The sequence below is a fragment of the Dicentrarchus labrax genome, unplaced genomic scaffold, assembly GCF_905237075.1.
Source record: "Dicentrarchus labrax unplaced genomic scaffold, dlabrax2021, whole genome shotgun sequence".
NCBI lineage: Eukaryota > Metazoa > Chordata > Actinopteri > Moronidae > Dicentrarchus > Dicentrarchus labrax.
In genome coordinates, this window is record NW_026136704.1 from 21,657,577 (window position 1) to 21,679,836 (window position 22,260).

Here is a 22,260-nt window from a genome sequence, read left to right on the forward strand (position 1 = left end):
CCTCGCTCCTGACAGACCATAATCATATGATAATGATAATAAGAGAAAAACAATCGGTTGCAAGCGCAGACACGCAGCACTTATTTACAGAGCGTTGTACGTTATTTAGTGCTATTGTCAGATTCAAAGCCCGATGTTTCTGTGTGTTTGGTTTGTTACAGTAGAGTGCAAGTCCCGCCCGGAGGAATAGTTTACGTTTCAGGAAATATTGTACGATGGATCAACGATTAATGTTTGTGTCTTTTGATTTTAATGGGTACTATTAAATACATTTATTTAACAGATGTCATGCTGCACTTGTAAATAATTCCAAATATCCGTTTCAAGAAAGCGAGACTTGCAACTCTCGCGATAACTCACTGTTCAAGCTTCTTATGACCCAGATTAAATGGCTACCAAAGGGTAGCCTTAACGTTAGCGATAAATTACTGATTAGTGATGGATAGGCTTGCTCTGCACTGTATTGACCGTTCATGCATCATTTGCTGGAGTGAATAACACGGATACATTGCTGGTTATCTCCCTGTACAGTCAGAAACGACAGAGCGATGTTTGTTTTAACTAGAAAACCAAGTTAGCGTTAGCATTGAAGTCACAGGAGACTCGGGGACATCTGACGATTCACGTTAGCAACAGTGGCAGGTACCGTAGCAACTGCAGACGTTTGTTTTGTTCACCGTTACAGCTACCAGAGCATGCCAACTGCTGAATCACCTTGTTTACGGGGTAACGTTACCGTGCATGGTTTCATGTTTGTTTTTTGTCTTCTATATTGTTTCTTTTTGTGTGTTGGTTTGACACTAGTGTGATACCAGAAGCTTTAATATGACCTACTGACAATGTATTGTTTGTTTAGGGATCAACAGAACAAACGTCCACCATGAGACTGAAAACATCGCTGCTACAGGAACCCAAACATATCCTTTTTATTATGTCTTTAGCTATCCAGCTTTGTATTTGTGCTTCTGTACAGCTCATATATATATATATGTTATGTAACACAATGTCAAAACTTTGCTATTGTTATCCTTATTATTGTTAGCACCATTAGAAGTAGTCATATAATTGTAGTACATGGCTGTTTCCTGTTGCTTGGCTAACTTGCTTCTATGGCATTCAATGCAATCAATTAAAAGACATATCTTTATCATTCAACATGATCACTTTCCTTAACAGCAGATCACATAAGGAACTTGTGAGTTGCGTTGGCTGGACCACGGCAGATGAGCTGTACTCATGCAGTGAAGACCACCAGATCCTCAAGTGGAACCTGCTGACCAGTGAGACCAGTCTGGTTGTCAGATTGCCTGAGGACATTTACCCCATTGACCTACACTGGTTCCCCAAAACCCTTGGTGGCAAGAAACAGAACCAGACTGAGATCTTTGTCCTGACCAGTACTGATGGCAAGTGTCTTTATTCTCTAAAAGTTGGCCAGCGAGCTACGTGGCTCTGACTTCACTCATGAAAGTTTTATTTTTACAAATTGGTCATTCAGTGAGTAGCTGCATGACAAGGATCAGTGACTGTTTTCAGTCATACCAATACAGGTAAATAAAAGAAGTTGTTAATGTAGAGCATAAATAGTCATATGCTAACTGAACTAACTAAACATAAGAACTGGTAACAGAGTTTTCACTACTCTCTGGACCGTCTCTGGTCTTCTTTTTGAAGATGACAGTGTCTTGCCTGATCATTAGAAGAATTTGGCCCAGGAGTTATGCTTTATAATTAAGGGAATTCATCTCTACCAGAATATTTATTTTGAGAGAAAGCATATTAATGCGGTTTTAGTATCGCAGTAAAGATACTAAAATCTTTTCATTAGGCCTTCAATGTCCCATCACTAAAGACGGATTTTTGTTTTGCATCTGTATATTTGTAATACTAATTTTGGCGATACAGTAGTCTGTTGGACGTGCATCTACGTGGCCTCTTATGTCTCTTCCTCAGCCTATATTAGATATAAACACACAGAATATGGATGTACTGTTATGGCAGGCGATGTGTGGTCACAACACTAATGGCAGTGTAGGGTTGCATAAACACACCCACAAACTGAAGCAGCAATTTTCTCTGGCAGACCAGAGAGTAGTGAAAACTCTGTTACGATTCACTTTTGCAGCTTTCTTCTACTTCTTGCCTTGTACAGTTAAAGAAATATCAGTATTGCTCTGCTTATTGCTTCAAATACGTATTTGTTTTTCATTGAAACCAACAACACGACAATCACACAGTTTTATTCTTTGTAACTTTGGTGTGTACTGAAAGATTCTGTCGCACAGTTTTAAATTTGGATTTTGTACAGGATATTTTAACATTTTCTAATGTATCTGTAGATATAGTAGAAAAGAAAGCAGTCCAACAGTCAGGATTTTATTGGGTGGGAGGATTCTATATTAATGCTGTGGCTTCTCCTAACCTTATTTGATTAGTCAGCCTCCCTTTTCCCTGCCAGCGTATTAAATTAGTTTTTTTGTGTCGTGCATATGCAGTTGGACCTTTTTCCAGTCACAAATATTGTGTTAAAATAGGTATTTGTGCAATATTTGTTTGTACGACATTAACTAAAAGTTGAACTTTTAATTGATAGGTAGGCTTCATTATTTTGGGATACCAAATATTTCCCCATGGTTGAGCATAACATCGTAGCTTAGCTGCATCATTTTTCATTCTACCAGAAAGGGTATTGTGTGTAATGGAGGTAGACTTGTCCCAAAGAGGACAAAATTGAGCATGAAGGATATGGCTGGGCCTTCAGGAACAACAGCCCGTCAGTCTCAATCTCTTTCACCCTGTGCTACTACAATGTGGCATCATATTAAATTTCACACACGTGTCCTGAAACCATGTATAAATTGAAGTAACAACAAAAATATGTTGTCATGATAAGGTATCATAAAAAACACCTGCCTGATGACAAGCAATCAAACTAATCTGCACACACAAAAACATTGCACACACAATGTTTGGCTTCACAGATAAGGACTGTTGATGTGACCGCAATAGAAATATATAAATTGTATTTTTAATTATTTTTCTTTTGAGTCCTTCAGGACAGCTGTACATGCCTGTTTCACTCACTACCTGCCACCAGTAACATCCACTTTTGTTGGGATGTCCAAATTTAGAAATGGGAGCGAGCAGCAGCATGCTGATTTGCAGTTTTAGGCCACCAGAAATTACATAGAACATTCAGAATTTTTTAATATACACTGCCACAAAGTATATGTTAGGCTAGTGTCTTCAATAACTGTCTCCATGCCTGATCACCCTTCGTGTCTAGCAAAATGGAAATTTGCCCTAATTCAACCAACCGAAACCCTTTAGTTTCACTCATCCGCTTTATGCCTCAGGTTTGTAATTTAGGAGGAGAAAGCTTTGTTGCTAATTGTGTGTTAAGGGATTGGTAGTTATTACACTTTTATTCATAGGGCTGGATTATAATTTTGTTTTACGATGAGTAAATATTTTCTCCTCACTGGTGTTCTGGATTGGCCATAAAAAAATCGTATAGCACCAGTTGACTCACGCGACACCCTGAGTCATTTGGACTAATCCATGGTCTTTTTATAAGATTGCATCTATGTAGCAGCCAGTGAATTACAGCCGACACTATTGTTCCTGAAATGTAGACTGTAAACGCTCACATCACTCCAGGCCGTGAGTGTAGAATTGCCGTACAGTAAACCTTTTTTTTTTTTTGTCTTACAGGGAAGTTCCACCTGGCCTCCAAGATGGGGCGCATTGAGAAGAGTGTTGAAGCACACAAAGGAGCTGTTTTGGCTGGAAGATGGAACTATGATGGGACTGCTCTTATCACAGGTAAAAGATGGCAGGGTCATACATATTTTCCCTGCCGCTTAACAAATACTCATTTCATAAGTTTTCAAGTTCAGTTGTTAAAATTTTTATATCCATTTCCATCTGTTTCTCTAATTACCTAGCTGGAGAAGATGGGCAGATTAAGATCTGGTCAAAGAGTGGGATGCTACGCTCAACTCTGGCCAGCCAAGGTAAGACTAAAGGTCCTTGCTCTACTTCACTGAATTTAAGCTACATATGTATCTAGTGCTTGTGTGAACCTGCTTTCCATAGTTATGTATCATCACTTTTTATAGCTTCGCTGAGCCAAAAATTTATGAAAAAGTGGAGCACATGCATTTGTTATGCACGCATCCTCTGCATTGTGTTGTCGCGATAACGCCTGCTGCTTGTCTGCTGTACTTGATGCACTGAATAATAAAGTTAAGGCTACAAAAATTAAAAACTTTTTATAATAAAATAGTAATTTGAAAAAGGGCAGTTTTCAAACTGCAGCAGCTGCGATTTTTAATGATAGCGGTGAAAGTTTAGGATCATTGATTTCACTGCCTGAAAGGACAGCTGTAGCCAGAAAATATAATCAGCTGCAGCCAAGGAACAATAATTCAGAGAGTTTACAAAATGAAACTTTTGCCTGTTTAATCCGTTTAATGTGCTCTCTGCATGCTGGTGTGTGTGTGTGCACTATTAACACTCAGCCAAATATGATTTCCTGGTGAAGGGAACACAACACTGTATTGTTTTGATATTTAAGATAGAGAGTGTTTGTGATGTTATAGGAGACCAACGGGTTGGTCTTTCTGTAGGATTGTTTTAACTTATCACCTTAAAGCCACTTTGCCTGAATCCAACATTTTTACATTAAAACTTGTACATACAGAGCTGCACATGGAAGCTAGTACACTGTTTACAGTCTGTTGTTGTAAGTTATCAGCTACTCCATCATGATAAAGTGAGTTGTGACCAACTGTAAATATACAAACAGTAGTAATAATAACCTGAACCCTCATTATGTGCACACATCTACACAATAAGGCCATAAAGCTGTAAATGCTATCATCCATGCCCCCCGCTCTATATAAATCTTGATTCTTATAATTTGAATGGTAGAGTGAAAAAGAGCTGATCTGAGTTTTAGACTGATACGGTTTAACACAAGTCACATCCATAACAGCTGCCAGCCAGCAGCCATGCACAACCAGTCACTGACCAACCAGCTGCAGGCGTTTAGTAAACACAACACAACACAACATACCGGCACCAATTACACCCTCTCTGTCTCTCTATATCTCTCACACACACAGACACATAAAGCACAGAATGCTTGTGGACCTTCTGGCTCGAAGAGTGCCTCTTGTGACATAGAGTAAAAGTGAGACAGAGGAAAAACAGCAAGAAGGAGAGACCAGGCACACAGAACTTCACTTTCATTCATGTATACTAGGGAAGCTTTCTCCTTCTGCTAGTGTTATGACACAGAAGTTCACCTTCTCATCTGGCTCCTGTTTGACACCAGAATCAGAATAACTGCCTGCTGTTGCTGGGCCTTACAAGTCGGCTCTTACAAGTGGTCCCAGATGGCAAATAAATTGCCACATCTTACATGTTGTTTGATTTTATTCTTCAGACTTTCATTCTACATTTTGTGTTAATATTTATGCTTGCTTTCTAAAAGTGTATGTGTGGTTGTTGCATTCACGAGCACGTACCTCACACGTATGTCTGCGCCGGCACATCTTGCACTGAACGATCTGCAAGATTTCCTTTTGTGTTGAAGCTGCCTTTTTACTCAAGCCAGACAATTTAAAATGACAATCAAGGAGGAAATGTTTTTTTTTCTCTCTCTCTCTCTCTGTGGCTGTGCAGTCGTGTGAACATGTGTGTGGTGTGTGTATGTGTTAGGCCTATTGGGATGTAATTGTGCTCAGTGCAACCGAAAGCAGAGTCGGTCATCCAGTTCTATGTTTTTTTTATTAAAAGCGCCATAAAGTTTCAAAGCTTTATAGGAGTGGAGTTTTATTAAAAGCCATAAAAAAGACTCCTAATGATACATTTCTCTACCCAGCATTAACATTACAGATGTATTACTTATCAATTGATTCATCGTGCTGTTCGATTTATTAAACATTTCTTCTCAGTTGTGGGACAGAAAAAAGATGGGGGGGTGGATGAATGTTGGCTTCTGAGGAAATGGATGGCACACTCCTGCTGAATAACGGGTGCTGTGGAAAACCTGGCAGGGGAACAGCAATTCAGCCCCAGTATGTAGGAACATTTTTCCTTAGCTGGCTGTTTGGAGAATGAGCTGCTGGGTGATGGGCTGCTCAACAGACCCACAGATTTGTAGAACACCTGGATATAGTACCATTGCCACATATATACACCATCCTCCACATGGCACTCAGATCAGTGCAGGTGTTGCTTCTCTTCAGAGCCCACAACTCCACACACACACACACACACACACACCTCTCTCTACAGGAGCATGCTGTTCTACTTGGGTACTATGACCCATTTAAGAGAGAGAGAGCTCTAGGAAGCAGGTTGGAAGTGAGTGAGTGAGAGGAAGGAGAGAGGAACTCGTCTCAACCTCTCTCGTCGGCTTTGTCAGATTTAGATCATGTGACCAGTTGGCATTTGTGAGAAACCACAATGCACCTGGAGTGGGGTTAAATGTCAGGCCCTCTCCCCTCCACACGTGCATAGCCACAAACCTGACTCATACACACACATTTTCCTTCACACATATGCACGTAAGCACACACACACTTTTACTTATACTGTAGAGGTTAGGCAGCTGGTGTGCCTGCAAGCTAAGTGCAGTTCCATAGGCTGAATGAGGTGAGATCTCTGAGGGAACACGATACTGTCTAAGAGGAGGAATTAGCACTGCTGTAGTTTGTTGAGAAGAGAGAGTAATTCATACACACACAATTTTAATTCACATCTTTTTAAATAGTAAATCAAGTATCAGTCTTTATGTGTTAAAGCCCGATCCGTTGTTCTTTGCTTGAGGTTAACACAAGATCTCATCTTCTTGTCTTCCTGCTAATCTTCCAGGGTCTCCTGTGTATTCTGTGGCCTGGGGTCCAGACTCACACAGAATCCTCTACACATCAGGAAGACAGCTAGTCATCAAACCTCTGCAACCCAGTGCTAAAGTCATACAGGTACACTAACTTTATTTATTCTTTTGGGAGGTAAACAATGTAAATCTACATTCATTACTTAAGGTTCAAATAAGTCAAAGTTCAGAAATTGACATAAAATCAATCAAAAAACGTACTACATGGATCAAATGACAGATGTTTTTATGGTCGATACAGGCTCAGATTTTTCTAAATACAAATAATAAATAGATAAAGGAAAATATCAGGGGTTTTTTTCTGCAATCTCTTCTTGGTCATATGATCCATTAGCTCCTAATGACTTTAACTACATTGGATACATTGACTACACTTTCAGTGTATCCTCTAGGATTTTTTTTAGCAGCGGCGGCAGGCCTGTCCGAAACCCCCCCCGTCACGCCGGCAAGCGTTTTATGTATGAAACAGAACTGACACTTCGCTGCAACACAAACAAATATATTTACCGTTTTAATGTTTCCAGATGTTTGATATCAGGACGTTGAGCTGAGAACTGACAAGTTGAACGTTGTCCAATTAAAACGGACCCACCGCGGTGACGTTTTTGGTGGAGCTGTTAGTTTAATAGTCGACATGGAAGAAAGCGAACGTTTTGACAATAAGCTACATCAACACAACAGTATGTGGAGTTAAACTGGACAGCCCCAATAACCTCTGAATAGTTCTACTTGTTGTTAAATTGCAATGTGAGCGGCAGCCAACGGGGGTGCATTATGTCGGCAGGATCATTTAAAAGGCAACCGTGACTACATTGTGCGTCTGCCCCATTTCTGATACCGTGGTGGCAGAAATTTAACATGGGCGGGCCGCCGCTCCAAAATCAACATAGAGGGAACACTGACTTTGTATGTCATTAGGATGTGCTTTACTTTTTACTTTTATTTAAATCAAAAATCGTTTTTCAACAGCTCCAAGGTCATATGACCCAATCACTTAATATAAACTTTGAACTGGGGCACATGGAGCACCCCTCGTAATAAAGTCGGTAAGGATATTCCTAATTTTCACTTAATACAAGTCAATTATTTTACTAGTTGTCAGGTTGTTTGACTGAAGAGAAGTTATATGGACACAACAACCTGTAGTAAAGTGGCCTAGTTACCGTACAGTTTGGCTCAGTGTTTTAACTCATATTTTATCACCGTCTTTTTTGTCCGAGTTTGTGGCTCTGTAGCACATTAATCATCTACTTTGCCACATATATTATATCTAATAGGCAGTTTATTTTCTGCTGTTGACCTGGCATTGCAGGACATGTTGCCTCTTTTCAGGTCTTCATAAGTTAAACTTGAGGTTCATTGAGTAGTATCGCTATGTATCTCTTTGAGTACTTCTGCATTAAAGAATTGTTTAGCACGAGGACCGTGCACACCAGTGAGTATTTTTCATGTTCATGTATACATTTGTTTATTATTCTTGAAGCCGCATAGGCTGGGACCTTTGATAAACTGTGGAGGGTTTAATGTGCACCTTCTCAGTCCTTTGCTCTCCCTCAGATATTACCCCACATCCATGTGCAGGCACACACACACAGACACACGTCCAACTTCATCACCTTTTCCTGAGACCTACCCGAGATCCCCTGGAGACCGGCTCAGTGATGCGAGTTGAACCTGTGTGGGCTCAATCTGAATGGGTCAGCATGCGTCAGCCAACCAGGGTTACACATCAGTTAGACATTTCCTGGCTTGGGTATTTGATATGATAGGGTTGTGACAAGCTAAACTTTCTGCTAAACTCTAATTTAGGCTGATATGAAACATTTCATAAACTTGTAACTGTGTGCACAACCAAGAATAAATGTCACTCTCTCTGGAGCTCATCCTGCTCATCTTTATGTTTACTCCGACTTTATGGACTTTTTTTTTTTTTTAATGTGGAGGGATTTATTTGCGATCTCTCCTGCTTCGTTTTTAACAAAAGGGGCTATGTATGTATGTATGGTAGCATCTTTATGCTTATATTGTGTTCACATAAAATTGTCTTTTCTCTCTTCCCACTGTCTAGTGGAAGGCTCATGATGGGGTTGTTCTGAAGGTGGACTGGAATTCAGTCAATGACCTCATACTGTCAGGTGGAGAAGACTGTAAATATAAGGTGGGCAGTGTTAGAGTACGCTTTTAGATGACTTGGGGGCTGTTAAAACTTTTTAAACTTTCAAACCATGTCCTTCCTCAACAGGTATGGGACAGCTTTGGCCGTCTGCTTTACTCCTCGTCGTCTAATGACTACCCGGTCACCTCTTTGTCCTGGGCTCCAGATGGAGAGGTGTTTTCTGTGGGCTCCTTCAACACCCTGCGGCTCTGTGACAAGACTGGAGTAAGAAAAACCCTTTACACTCTATCAATACCTTATTTTTGAATCGTTGTGTTCCATCAGGACTCCCAAAATAATGTGATGTTATTCTATCACTACAGTTGGATGTTCACTGTTAGCAGCTGTAGAAACTCAAAACTGTTCATATTGGAGAGGTTGGAGGTTGTTGCTAAACACAACTGTTGAAAAAAGCAAAAAAGAACAAATAGCAGGAGGAGAAACTGAAAGATATTACAACAGCGTAGTACTTTGGCATAAAGTTAACTGGCCGATAAAACTATTCTAATGTTCATCATTGAGATTTTAAATATCTACCACCTACCAAAGTTGATTAATTCATTTGATTGTTGATTTTTGTATAATTTAACTGCTTTAACTTGCTTCAGTGCAAGCAGGATGCGCAAGTCGTGTGCCACATCAGCTGATTATCAGACAAACACCAATATTGTTTGGCTCTTGGCTGGGCAGTCCAACCAGTACAATCACATTCTCAAGTGCTCTTGCATAAACAATGAAATTAGTCGTCCTCAGTCTACAACCCCTTTCACACATGACCGAGGACTGTTTAAAACGGTGATGGCGATCTTGTGCCATTGTGTGACAAGGTAATGGATGTTTTCATTCTAGCAAAGGTTGCACCATGTAATTTTAGTGATGGCCGTCTCTTTCTGGTTAAAGTTCTGCTTGTCAGTTGATAAAAGGATGCAGATGCAGGTTTAAAGGGCAAGTATACTCACTATGCTTGTTGGATGGAGTATAGTCCGACCCTTATGTGATGTTAGAGGTCATTAAAGACTCACACAATAGAACTTTGTGGGTATAATCTTATTTAAAAACTAAATTTTTTAACATTCTGAGTTTACCATGCTAAACTACACAATCCACCACAGAACAAAATGATGCATACACGTTTACCCTTAACAATTCCCTGATCTTGATTTGTTTTTGCACATAGTCATTTCAATAATTTCAGACTATTTTTGACATCAGCACTCTGATGTAAAATGGGTGTAAACCATTGCCCCTCAGTGACAAGAACTAGACACTTGAATGCCTCTCAGATGTTGCAGTGACAGTCTAGAAAAGCAGCCTGACCTCAGTTAAAGCAGCTGTTGCTGTCAACCTTTGTAAAAGCTATGCAACTCCAGAGCTTAGGATCCACGTGCGTTCCTCGTATTGTAAGCCTCTGTTTTGTGTATTTTATTTGTTTATTCCTGTCTACCAATATGACATGTATGCTTTGTAGTCCTTTTCCCTGAAACATACAATACCTGTGGTACACCGTCAGCTTTTTCAGTGCAGTATATTATGTAGCTCACTGCAGGCCTTATGCTTTATATACGGCGTTCATCTCTGTAAACCACATTAGGCTGCATGCCACATGTTCTTGTTACCTGGTGCTGATGGTAACTGGAGTTGTAATGAGAGGGGAAATGAGAGAATGATGAATGGTAATTGTTGTTTTATTATTGCTGAACGTTTGGCCAGGAACAATATTACTAGTTCCCCGCTCTGCCCTCATGGGACGTTTAGGGCTTCTTTGAGTTTACTCAGAGATGTCAGTGTATTGCTGCTTCAGACCTGTTGTAATGAAAACAAACAGCCAGGGCTGGGTTTTTGTGTGCTGATCACCAGGCATTTCATGCTCCATTTTGATTTAATTAGGATCAAATGGCTTTTTTTTTCTGGAGCACTAAAACCAATGGGCTGGAGAGAGGCCTGAGCCAACACATATGTCTTCTACAGAGGGGTAAGGTGTGCATTTGTATGTGTTGTGGGGAGGTTACATTAATGTAATTTGACTATGAAGGTCCAAAGGGAGACTGGGGAAATCCCCTATCCTTTACTATTACTCATGGTCATCTGAACCAGGAATTTCAGTAGTTTTTTGGGAAAATTGCCAAATTATAGCCGTGAGCTGAGTAAATCATTCAAAAGAAGCCAGCTTGTATCCATTTTCTTTGTGTAAACAAAATAGAAATTATTGTGCTATTAAAACTATAACAGACAGAACTGAGTACAACTTGCTTCTATGTCTTTTTCAAATGACCCGATTCACCTTACGTCCTCTCATTATGTGTTTGTTTACGTGGTTGGTTTGTTCCATTGTTTCGTCATTGCACCACTTTGCTTTGCTGTGGTGTGTGTCTTGGGTGAAGGCAGTGTGATGATGATGATGATAATTATGATGATTATGGTTCTGCCCCTCCTCTAACTGGAGGAAGGGTATGCTTGCCTTCTCCTCCTTAAGCACCTCAGAGACAGTGTGTGCTGTAGCATGGCGTGGGAGGCTTGCTCAAGAAGGGGTGGGGGTGGGGGGCAGAGAAAAAGAATTTAGAAAAAGAAAATCCCCCTCAAAGGTCACTCCATCTGAGTCGCTTTCTATGTGAGAATTCAGACTCACGCCCCTCTGACGCATCAAGTTAGAGAAAGTTTAATTTGTGTACATATGCACACTCGTACTATAATGACTGTAATCTCAACGTGAGTGTGAGTTTACACACAAACAGAGGCCGTTAAGCAATTACAAGGGCTTTACCTGTGTTGTTGCTGCAGTTTGTTTTGCGGCGCGGTAAGGGTTAAGCAGAGTCTTTTCAGTTACTAGCGTGACTAATGGGAAGGAGTTTCATTCTGTATCTGCTACAATGAAACCTTGCACTTTAACATATTGCTGCTTGCTCAGCAGGATCCGTCCGCACATTTAACCCTTCACCTCTCGTCCAGCTCAGCTCTCCTCTCGCCCTAAACTCTCAACTCTCTCCTGCTCTTTTCCCTTTTTCTTCTTCACATTTTCTCCCTCCGCGCACCACAGGGCAGATGTAGTGTGTTACCCCCCTCATTATCACCGTGGAGGGAGGGGGAATGCACACTCACACTCACACACAGACACACACACACACACAAAGTTTACATCGAGGCAAAAGTACTGGGAAAGATTAGTCTTGTAGTCCCAGCAAGCCACTCCATGGACTGAACACAAAGTTTGTTTTTCCATAACGCATCAAGTAGTTATCATTGAATATATTATTGAATTATTATTATTACACATTTAATTATTTGAGTTGCGATTTTGTTGGGTTTGCGTTCTTGTGTGTAGAGTACATTTTCTCTTCACGGGAGCTTTAACAGGACACAACACACAAAGAGGTTCACTGTCCCTTTTACAAGATTTGGGAGAGACAATAAGTCAGTGTCTGTCTGTGTGCCTGCCATAGTATATGCATGTGCCCACATGCCTGTGTGTGTCTGTGTGTGTGCGTGCGCGTGTGCAACCATTGCCGTGCAAATGTGCCTGCGAGACAGCAGTCTATTTACGAGGCGCTGCAGCTGGTGTCTAGCGTCTGGACCCTGTCACGATCCCTGACACTGTCACTGGCTAACAAGTAGGACTCATTGTGCCAGGCGAGCACCCTCTCGCTTCTTTTTCTCCCCCCCCACCTTGCCGCCCCCCTTTTTTTTTTTGCCTGTGCTTGTTTTTTTCTCTCCACTGTACACCCATGCTCACATACATAAATGCAATAGGTGCTTGGTTTTGTTTTTATAATTCCTGCACAATATTTGTTTTTTAAACTTTTTATTGGTTGGAAACATGTTATTTATGTAACTTACTGCAAGTTTCATGGATTTTCTTTGGACAGTGTTTCAGGAACCTTAATGATAAAAAATGTTTTACAGGACAGAACATTGTCCCAAGAGCTGATAGAAATTCAGTGTTTTGCTCAAGGTCACACAAGTGGACAGAATCTTGTAATCAAGAGTGTTTTAACGCAGCCTCAAGGCCAGATTTCTAACTAACTTCATCATTTTTGTTTGATGCTCATTCAGGACATAGCGGGCTTTCAAACTGAAAACAGCCCTGTGTTAAAGTAACAGAGGCCACCACAGCGCCATGCCGGATGATGTCACATTGCGTTGTGGCAAAAGTTGAGCCTGGGTCAACATTCAAATGAATGAGCCGCCTGACAATGTTGATCTGAACATAGCCTAGTCCATAGTTCCAGGCCCCATTAAACTCAGCGATTACTATTCCCCTTCCTCCCCTGTTCTGCTTTAACTGAGGTTTTACTGAACACGTGGCTGAGCTTAGCCCTGGTATGATCCAGGTTCCTGTCACACTCCTACTGATAAGCCAGTGTACACATCTCCTATATTCCCGTCTCTTCTCCGCCTCTCTTCTTTCTACTCCCCCCTTTGTAGGTTATCCTTAAACCACAGGCAACCTAGTGAGGACCATCAGACGGCTTTAATGTTAACCACAGACCTTCCTGTTTTTTTACCAACATCCTTGTCATGTGTAATAACTAAAATGTCTCCTCAGTGCTTTCAGTTCCTTCCACAATGTGATAACAACTGTCACCCCCACCACGTTTTGAGGGATGAGTTATCATGAATCATGTATCAAAGTTATAGCTCATAATGACAGCATTGTTTTCAAGAGTAGGGTTCGTAAAAAGTGTAAAACCACTGGTATCTTCTTGTGATTGCTGCCTGTTATTTCATACGATGGCCAAATGGCCCCTCAATCATGACACTCAATGATTTATTATCTCTTGCTGTGATTTTCTGCCAACTCCACTGTCTTTAAAAAAAAAACCTGCTTCTTCCCTTATCTGTATGTCCATCCTGAGTACTTTGTGCCAGTACATTGCTCTAACAACTATTCTGTATTAACTTAAGTGGGAGATTGAGCTACATCATTTTCCTTCCTCTTTGTCTGTGAGATACAAGCACGCTTTCCTTTTTAAAGAGGGAATTCTCCCATTTTGAGGATAAGTGTAAATCTCTCTCTATCTTTCCTCCTCTTTGCTGCTTATGCCTCCCTCCTCCCTGTGTCAGGGTGTGTTGGACTACCTTGCGCTTATCAGTACTCCCCCTCTTGGCTCTCTTTCCCTCCTGCCTTCCCCAAGGCCCTCTTTACCTCCCTTTTTTTTTTCTGGGTAGGTCCGGGGGGTCCCCTTAGGGTCTTTGTGAGCCTTGCTCAGCATTGCCACTCTGGGAATGGGTCCATGTCCAGCTGGAATCACCATCGCTCTTCTCGCTCTCTCTGTTTCTTTCTCCTCCCTTTCCTCTTTAACGTGCAGCCTCATTCTCTATAGGATCTTTGTCTGCCATCCTTATAGCTGCCAACCATTATTGTCTCTCAGAGAGTCTATCACTCTTGACTGTCGGTTAGTCTGCCAGTCTTCTTGTGGTCTTTTTTATTCTTTTCTTAGCCGTAGATTCTCATGCTCTATGACATGCCACCCTCTCCCTAATTGCCAAACTTCAGGCTTCCCTGTCTTCTCAGTGAGTACCTAACAGTTTCTCCCCCTTTTTCATTGGGGAGCATATACCTGAGCTTGTGCTGGCAGTTTGCTGCCAACCACTGGCCAGCCAACATCTGGAAATTGCCGCTGCTGGAAGAGAATAAAACAGCCTAGATTTCTGGTCCTGATCGTGAACCAGTGTTAGTGGAGCATGAAAAGGCAAACGAAACCACTGTAGATTTATTAGACTGCAAGCCTTTATCTGCTTTCATCACATGAGAAGGGGACATTTAGTACAGTATAGTTCAGATGGAGAAAAATGTCACTGCAAAAGAAGGGGAAAGGCAGCAGAAGTAGGAGAGACACACACATACACACAGAGGTTAGGGGGTGGAAAAATAGTGTGTATTTGGGGGAGGGGGGGTTACACAGGAGAGAAGATGAAAAGTAAGTCAAAGTGAAATTATTAGCATAAGTCTGACAAAGAAAGAGCATGTGCATGAGTGTTTGAAAAAAAAGACAAGTTTGTGAGTGTGTCAGAGGGAGAGGGAGAGAGAGAGAGCAAGAGCGAGGGCGCATTGTCAAACAAAGAGAGTCCTGAGTCAGCAGCTGAGCAGTTTTCTCCCCAGGCAGCTGGGCAGGGCTACTCCTCTCTCCCTCCCCACTTGCTTTACCCCTCCCTCTCTCCCCTTACAAATCTGTGCTTTTGCATGCTATTTCTTGCTCTCTGCACTCTTCCTCTCTGTTCCTTCGCTGTCGTAAGCCTGCTCCCTCCGTACACTGTGAACTGGTAGAAAGAGACCACAAGTTCTGAAAAGGGCAATTGGGGTCTATATTGCTCCTTCAGAGCTCTCTTCCTCCACCGTTTTCTCTCTTGTTTTATTAGGAATGATTTTACTGATTCCTTTTAACAAATTTTGATGAGGTTGCCAGGCCTTTAGATGCCCAGTTTAGTGTGTGTGAACAGCATGTGTCTACTTACATGTAGACTTAATCTATCATCCCAAGGAGCTCATTAGTTCCCCTACCAGAATGTGAGGATAATGGTTTCGCCTTTGTATTCCAGGTCCTTTGTGCCGAACAGGCTTTGGTTTTCTGTGTTGCTGAACTTATTTTGGCACACTGTGTGGAACAGTGTATACTAAGGTCGTTCTTGCAGATGATTGACCCCAATTTTTTAGTGCAAGCGCATGTGTGTCTGTGTGTGAGCCGGTGCCTGTGTGCGTAAAGTGGGTTAGAGTAAAAGGCACTTGTTGACATGGTAATACTTTTACACCTCTCTAGAGTTCGGCTAAAGGCTTGCCTTGTTGGAAACCAAAAAGGAGGGGAGCATGAAAAAGAGCTGAGAAAAGAGAGCAGTTGGAGGGGTGGGGGGCGGGGTAGTGTGGAACTGTCCAATATATCCTGTAAAGTTGGCCTAGGCAGTGAGGCTTGGAGGATTGGTCTCCATAAAAGACGGTGGTTTCTCTTTCCCTCAAGTTTCTCTCTCTCACTCTGCTCTCGTCCCTCTCCTTTTTTTCTTCTTCTTCTTTACTTCTCCACCCCTCCATCCTTCCCTCCCCCCACGGCCGGAGTAAGCGTAGGACAGTGAGACAGTGCCCTGCCAGCCCCTCTGGCAGAGTCATCATTCTTAGCAGCATTAAATCACTACCTCCACTAGCTAGACAAACATGTCACACTCACAGAGAGAAAGAAGCAGAAAGAGAGAAAAGAGGCACAAAATTGTATAAGGGGTTAGGGTGATACTGAGTGACGAAGGCAGGGAGAAAATAAAGGGCTTCGGTTGTACACACAAATAAGCGAAAGCAGAGCGTATGTGTAACTGGGGTATCACTTCAAGCTTTATTGCCAACCCAGAGTTCATTAAGGGTTGTTATTGAGGACTAGGGCTGGGCTGGAGGCAATGGACCGAGGTTCAGAAAAGGATGATTTGAAAGGTTTTAATTTTGGCTGCACCCTGGGGTTCCACCCCCCCTTTCTGCTGGCTTCCACATATATCAGAATGGTGCTACGCTTTGACGTTGACTAATTTATTGACTGCCTTCTTCATTTGGTATAATTTGTTATATATATGTTTGCCTCCACAGAGAAGTTATGGGCTTGTCATCACATATGCACATGTATGCATTTAGCTTAGTGTGTGTGCGTGTGTGTGTGTGTGTGTGTTTATATAGCTGTGTGGATACCTGTCTTTAAGTCATATGAAACCGGCATTCATGTGATTTTCACATTATAGAAGACTAAGATCTGAGCCAAGGTATAAGGATTTAGAGTAACTGTTATCAACAGGTATTACATACCCCATTTAAGAGCAGTTTAGAGGTGCTTGTCAGTGTCTTACAAGATAAACACTTTGTGTCTGTAGGGATCCCATAGAAACTTGTCTCAGCTCATTGGCTAAGTTTTCCAAACCCTTAAACCTGTGTGTAGGCCATTAGATGAACTACTGCAAGTGATCTGGCATATTCTAGACTTGCCATCACCGGTGTGCATTGCAGGGCTTATGCATTGTGCAGTTTGTAGCATGCCAAAACACAGTGAAATACCCAAATTACAATTACCTGTGTGTGTGTGTGTGTGTGTGTGTGTGTGTGTGTGTGTGTGTGTGTGTGTGTGTGTGTGTGTGTGTGTGTGTGTGTGTGTGTGTGTGTGTGTGTGTGTGTGTGTGTGTGTGTGTGTGTGTGTGTGTGTGTGTGTGTGTGTGTACATAGTTGGTGCTAATAGAATTCTGCTGTCCAGCGCACAGCTGTGTCCTGCTGATGAGTCCCAGGAGGCCCCAGCATGTGTCTATGGTTACTATGTTGAGGCTCCAGCATGAAACCATGTGTAGATCATTACTCTCTCTCTCTCTCTCTCTCTCTCTCTCTCTCTCTCTCTCTCTCTCTCTCTCTCTCTCTCTCTCTCTCTCTCTCTCTCTCTCTCTCTCCCCTTTCGCTCTTGCTATCTTCTAGTTTGTGTTGCTCCCCCCTCAATCACCCACCCCTTTCTCTCCCTCTCTCTGTTTCCCCTTCCACTGCCAAAGCTCCAACTTGTACCACTCTACACTCGTCCCAGGCCCAGCCTCTGTATCTCTTTAGCTGAGCCAAGTGGGTATTTCAATACAGAGATTTGCAGAGCTCCTCTCACTGGCCTATGTTTAGAAATGGGCATATATGCTAGCTATAGTTATTGTGTTTTTGCAGAGTCAGGAAAATCAAATGGTTTATTGTGCAGCAGGCAGAGAAAATACTTTAGTGCTAGTAAGTTCACGTAGTGTATATTGGGTACTTTCACAGTTCAAAATACATTGTGTTGTGATACAGGGCATCACTCTTTAATACTATAAAGAAAAAGATTCAATTTTAATGTTATCTTGCACTGTACAGTTCCTTTGCAAAACAGGGAGACAGAAAAGACTACTTTTAGGGGAATAAAACCTGCATACTACACATGTCAGAGGTGATTTTGCTTTACATGTGCCTCTGACAGTAGTCCTGAAACTGCCCCCGCAAACTTTAAATAATAATACAGGGATTGGTTGGACTTGGTCTGTAATTCTTGCAAATTCCTTAAAGGTCTGCTTTTTGCTCATTTCTGTAAAAGCTTAGCTCATATAGCCATCAAAGGTTAAAGGTTGTGTTCAAAGTTACATCCCACGTCACAGTAAATGTCTTGTGTTGAGTTGCCTTGTATCTAGGTAGTCAGCACCTCCCCAGGTGATTTGTGAGTGTGTGTGTGTGTTAATGTCAGTGTGATCATAGAAGCTTAGGTTATGCTGTGTCATGGAACATTTGAAAGCAGCTCTTTTTATGGGCTCAAGTCCTCATTCGCTTTGATAGTATGTAATTTGATACAGGGGGTTAAGCTTTATTATAAAGCACAACGCATTAGATGCTCCTCATTTTCCTCCCCAAAAAGCATCTTGATAATTTACCATAGCAAGCCTTCAATGAAAAATACTTATCTTCAGGTACTGCTTATGTGTGTGTATGCACATATTTGACAAATAGTGGTAGTAGCATTTTCGTGGAAACATATTGATTACAGGACATTGGATACACAGCGCTGTGGTATTGCAGCAAATATATAGTTGAGTAAAACTGTAACTCGATAAACGTATACATCCATTTACAGGTAGTTTGATTCATAGCAACAGTATCATGTTTAGAAAAGTCCATCCTAGAAGTCAATTCTCAGCCTGACATAGGTCTGACCAGTCCTGGACATAGGCCCCAGCTTGTCCTTATCCTAATAGCTAACCCCATCCCCCAAGGAGGGGTCAGTGCAAGCTGACATTTACAAGGCCTCCTAATCTGCTGAGAGATTGATGAACCCTCATCCAAAACCACCTCCTCCTTTCCACAAAACAAATGGCTTTGTTTTTAGTTTCACTCTCAAGCACTTTTTTATCACACAGTATTGGTTTGGGAACAGCTTTTGTCACGAAGAGTGGGTTTGTGTCCACATTTTCATACATGCGAACACCCTATGTCTCTTTATGGCTAGATACTTGCCTGTATATGTCTAGTGTCCATTACACTCAGACATGTGTGTTGTGTTTATTATGTGCAGGGAGTTACACTCTGTACCTGTACTGCCAGGTCCCGTCCTGCACACAGACACACAGGCAAACTGAAGCCAGCTGGCTTTCAGAGAGTCTGCCATCTGTTCTGGTTTATGTAAGACTGTTAACCCTGGACTAGGTTGGCTCCCACTAGCCCACTAGCACAGTGATAAACTAATAGAGAATGTACGAAGTGTACACAATGTTATAGGCTTGAACAATCTGGGGCTTTTGGTAGCTGTATCTGTTATGTAATTATGATATAAACTAGTACTTTTGCCACTTTGTGCAATTATATTGGCAAAATTTATGATTTCAATATTTTTTTTCTACAATATACATACAATTACAACTTTAACCAGAGTTTCTATATTTTTCCGTATATATGCTTTAATCTGCCATTCAATATTTCAGTTGTTCTCTTTAGTTGGGGAAAGTTTCTACATAGTATTTATGGGATCCGGGATGTTAAATATGTTTAACTCACTTTTTACCACTCATACCACACTGTTGGTCACAGGTAAACACTGCGTCACTGTCATGATGTTATTAAAAGTGGATGACACAATGTTGTTTTTACACTGGAGATTCAAATGGCAGATATTACGATATAGACGATATCGATTTGTGTATAATGTGATTTTATGTAACAACTTAGTTGCAACAGTGTTTAAACATGATTGTGAATTATTACTTGTTATGAGAGGGACTGGGTAGTGCTGTCGTTCGCAGTTGGTATTGAGGGCAGTATAATATCTAATATATGTGCAATAAGATTCTGGCAGTTTCACTGTATATTTTTTATGGCTGGGCCTTTATATATGTTTATAGCTGCTTATTTTACTGTCAGGAGTACATATAATATATAAAAAACATTTTAATGCCACTCTGTGTGCAGTACTCAAAGAAGTATTTTTCAAATGTTCTATTGCACAAGTAACAAACAAGAGAGTCACCACAGTTGTTTCAGTTATGCACCAGTATGGCAGTATATGGAAAAATCCTATCATACAGGAAATTAAAACCGGTATACCATATATACCGTCTGGTATATTGCCCAGCACTACAGTGAATGTACTGCATATCCATCATCTTTGTCTCTTTATACGAATGCACAGCAGTGTTGTAGCTGTATAAAATGCAAGTCTTTAGCAGGGTCACAGACTCAAGTTGACCCATTAACACTAATGGCTGTTACAAGTTTTTCTTAGGTGCTTGCTTCAGTGTGACAGGAGTGTCAGAGATGAAGGGCTAGAAAAGCAAAAAGTCTGGAAATCTCATGCCCCCTTTTCTGATTAGCATGTTGTGTTGGCTTGCATTAGGGTTGGGGGGAGCAGAGAGTGGTCAGGGCAGACATATCTAATGCTTGTGAAGTAATGGGGCTGAATCAGCAGATAGCTCCACTGGGAGCCATTAGTCCAGACATGTGTCATTAACCCTTTCCCTGGCCCAAGCTCCACCCCCACCCACCCCCTCTCCCCTCAGCCCGGGCCATGAAGACCAGAGCACTGTTTCAGGTAGTGCAGATAGAGAGAGGGGGGAAGGGGCAAACCAATAGCACAGATACACACTTTCATTTTCTCCTTTGTTTCTGATATTTTCCTGCTCCCTTCTCAGTCTGTGTCCTTGTCTCTGTGTCAGTGCTTTGTTTTTTAGATAGCTAAAGCAAGTCAGGCAAGTCTTGTATATAGCCTTCTCCAAAGCAAGTTAAAATAAGGCTGTTTGATAGAGTTATGTTACACTAAAAATCTATATTTTAAGTATTAAATACTCACATCCTCCAGGGGTAGGCAAGGTAGGCAACATGCAGCTCTTTAGCCCCTCTCCACTGGCTAAGAGAACTACATTGGCTCTTTAGTATAATACAGGTTGTTGACCCCTCCTGTAGACTTTAAAGGTGGTTGTAAAAGGACAGGCATATCAGCTGTGGCCTGCAATTGATTTACACTGTAGACAATGTCCATAGAAACTTCTCAAATCATCCCTGTATCAAAGTCAACATCTTTGCTATCTAGCCACATGTGCAGTATGTTCAAAACATTCATATTTTGGCCAAAGTCTGTCTTAATACATGGTTTCCATTTGTAGCTCGCCAATTAAGTTGCTTGTGACAGCTGGAAACAGCAAGGTACAAAACTTTCTCAGAAGTTGTCACTAAACAATAAAATTCAAGCTCAATATAGCCGCTATTCTTTGAAAAGGACACTTTGACAAGCCACCTTTCAAGGCTACAGGGAATGAGTATTTTATACTAAACAGATGGGTGGAATAATACTTTAATTGTGGGGATATTTTAGAAAGCCAAGAAACAACTTAAAAAAGTAACAGGGCAGAGTTAGTTGTACCTATATAGAGAATAAGAGGCAGAGGGTACTTTAAGTAACATGTTTGAGTTATAATTTTTGGGGGTTCTCAGAGTAAGTCCTTGATTTTTTTTTTTTTTTTTTTTTTTTTTTACGTAACCTTTTCGCAGGCCTCCCCATGTTGGCTGCGGCTGCAGGGCAACAATAGAGAGAAGGGGCAGGCCGACAACACCTGCCAGTCTTAATGGTAAACATGTGTCGAGAAATGCAGAGAGAGTGAGGAGGAGAAAGGGAGGAGGGAGAGGACAAGCACACTCCTTAAAGAGGCTCTAAAGAGGCTGTGCGTTCGTAGATAGGGGTGTGTGTGTGTGTGTGTGTGTGTGTGTGTGTGTGTGTGTGTGTGTGTGTGTGTGTGTGTGTGTGTGTGTGTGTGTGTGTGTGTGTGTGTGTGTGTGTGTGTGTGTGTGTGTGTGTGTGTGTGTGTGTGTGTGTGTGTGTGTGTAAATGTGCCGTTGTCTGCAGAACTGTCAGCATGTCTGTGTGGGCCTATGTCAGGTTGCATGCTGCAAGGCAGTGTCTGTGGATCATCACTTAGGTCTGCCCCTTAAGCAAAAAGAGATCCAGATAGTATAACTGCAAGCCAAATATGGTGAAGGATGGTAGATTGTAGAGCAGCGTCATCAAATTAGTCTGTGTGGTGCTATAGTGTCCCTCAGGGTCATTTGTACCAGTTCAGCACTACGGTGGTTTGTCGTGCACATGCAACTAACGTCTGTGCGTCTCAGTCACATTAACACACACATGTCAACACGCACAGGATGCATGTGTGGGTGTTTTCCTTGGTGCTCAAAGTCATCATCACAAGTGTTAGACTACCAGTC

At 41.6% G+C, this 22,260-nt stretch overlaps 1 protein-coding gene across 2 annotated transcripts in view; it reads left to right on the forward strand.

The window, feature by feature from the left end:
- Positions 1-358: 358 nt before the first annotated feature.
- The window catches only part of ift80 (intraflagellar transport 80 homolog (Chlamydomonas)), a 35,777-nt gene continuing 13,875 nt past the window's right edge, over positions 359-22,260 (forward strand). The window contains exons 1-8 of one of the 2 annotated variants that reach the window (XM_051397845.1): positions 359-726; positions 857-915; positions 1,183-1,406; positions 3,715-3,825; positions 3,948-4,016; positions 6,886-6,995; positions 8,979-9,068; positions 9,153-9,290. In XM_051397845.1, the coding sequence (XP_051253805.1) occupies positions 881-915; positions 1,183-1,406; positions 3,715-3,825; positions 3,948-4,016; positions 6,886-6,995; positions 8,979-9,068; positions 9,153-9,290 (777 nt within the window). In that variant the 5' untranslated portion in view covers positions 359-726; positions 857-880. The remainder of the gene's footprint in view (positions 727-856; positions 916-1,182; positions 1,407-3,714; positions 3,826-3,947; positions 4,017-6,885; positions 6,996-8,978; positions 9,069-9,152; positions 9,291-22,260) is intronic. The other variant, XM_051397846.1, reaches the window with a different exon arrangement.